The 1685-nt window shown below is 37.4% G+C and overlaps 1 protein-coding gene across 1 annotated transcript; it reads right to left on the reverse strand.

The window, feature by feature from the left end:
- Positions 1-569: 569 nt before the first annotated feature.
- Positions 570-1316, reverse strand: LOC130945325 (transcription factor HEC2-like). Its single transcript, XM_057874058.1, has one exon. The coding sequence runs from the start codon at positions 1311-1313 to the stop codon at positions 570-572; it is 744 nt and encodes a 247-aa protein (XP_057730041.1). The 5' UTR covers positions 1314-1316.
- Between the last annotated feature and the right edge of the window lie 369 nt (positions 1317-1685).

Below are 1685 nucleotides of genomic sequence, written 5' to 3' on the forward strand. Positions count from 1 at the left end.
TAAGATTCAGTCAGTTTTTTTTACCGAAGATATATAGAAAGATTCGAACTCACATCTCTTGGTTGAGTATGGAAAAACTATATTATTTGAGTTATAACTTATTGGCAATAAGATCCAGTTATTACACTACTCAGTAAAGGGGAATGTTGGTGAAAACTCAGGTGAAGTCGACTTCACGTGAAGTTGATATCCGCTAGATAAAAATTTAGTCAAATCAGTCAAATCATCTAACGGCTCTTAGATATCAACTTCACGTGAAGTATGAGTTTCCACCTTTCTTATATTCCTTGATTTATGATCATTTAATTTAAAAAATCTTTAAGACTAGAGAAAATTTTTGTTGATACCAAAATTCATACAAGAAGATTATAGTCCATACTCCATACTAATTAATAAGTCCGAAATTAGAATGAACAAGGATTAAATAATGAATGATAGCCCTATTATATGAAAGTTGGACCTGGACATATCCTACATAAAATAATATTTTACTCAATAGTAGTGGCTATCCCTTCAAAGTATATTTAATTAATAATGATTATGGTAAAATAGTACATTAGTCTCTTATCTCATGCATCTCCATAATGGTGAGCATTTCGACCTTGATAAGGTTTAGGTAGAGAAAGATAAGAGGCGCCAGGGGCATTGGCAGTTGCATTATTATTATTATTATTGCTTGCAGAAGAAGAAGCACGTTCCAATGAGTGAATCTGAGCCTTGAGAAATTTGACATAGTGAATGGCCTCATCAAGCATTGAAGCAGTGTCCATCTTGGTTCCTCCGGGGACCAGTCTCTGCAGTATCCTTATTCTCTCACTTATCCTTTCTCTCCTGTGCCGCGCCGCCACACTCTGTGGATCCTTCGAGATCTTCACGTTCCTCCGCTTTGGTGGCTTTACTGACTCAGGGTCTATGTGTATTGGCTGCATGGCCGCTATTCTGAATATCATCTCCCTCATCGCCGCCATCGAGTTCCGCTTATTCTCCGTTGCACCTGAATTTCCCAACAAAGATGGCAATTCTGTTTGAAGCATTGAGGTAGTGTTGTTGTTAGAGAAAGAGATTGTGGTGGATGGTGAAGACCAGGGCATGATAGAATTTCTGTTATCAATTGAATCTGATAGTTGCATAGTACTGCTACTGCGTGCACCAAGAAGCTGTGGTGATGGGTGGAATCCTTGGACGCTGGTCTCATCAGCGTAATTAGGTGAAGAGAATTCGTTAGGAAGTTGCATCATCATCATGTTCATCAAGTCCATCTGATCCTCTTCCGAAGAGGAAGATGATTTCAACTGGTCAATGGTGTTGTCCATTAATGGAGTTAAGCTAAAAGGCTGGAGAAGTATTTAGAGGACAGAGAAAGAAAGAGAAAATTGAATAGTATTGGAAGAATAGGGGTAATTCTATCTGAAACGGTGAAGGAAGAACGACAGTGATAAACCAATAAAATAGTGATATCGGGAACAGCCTAATAGGGTGGTGTGACTTCTCATCACTCTCTTTCTCTTTATATCTCATTTATAATGATCTTCTTCCCCAATTCTCTTATTGTCGTACTCGTACCAAACCAATCAATCATTTTGTGTAAAATTACTCTTTAGTGATAGTGATTATAACAATGGTAAGTGAACCTTTTATGTACACGTGCTAATAATTCTTATTGGGCAAGTATATTAATACAAAGT

Source organism: Arachis stenosperma, chromosome 8 (assembly GCF_014773155.1).
Source record: "Arachis stenosperma cultivar V10309 chromosome 8, arast.V10309.gnm1.PFL2, whole genome shotgun sequence".
In the NCBI taxonomy this organism is placed as follows: Eukaryota; Viridiplantae; Streptophyta; class Magnoliopsida; order Fabales; family Fabaceae; genus Arachis; species Arachis stenosperma.

What these genes read in the sequence shown, in the direction of transcription:
- LOC130945325 (XM_057874058.1), bottom strand. Translation starts at nt 1,313, where the DNA reads ATGGACAACACCATTGACCAGTTGAAATCATCTTCCTCTTCGGAAGAG.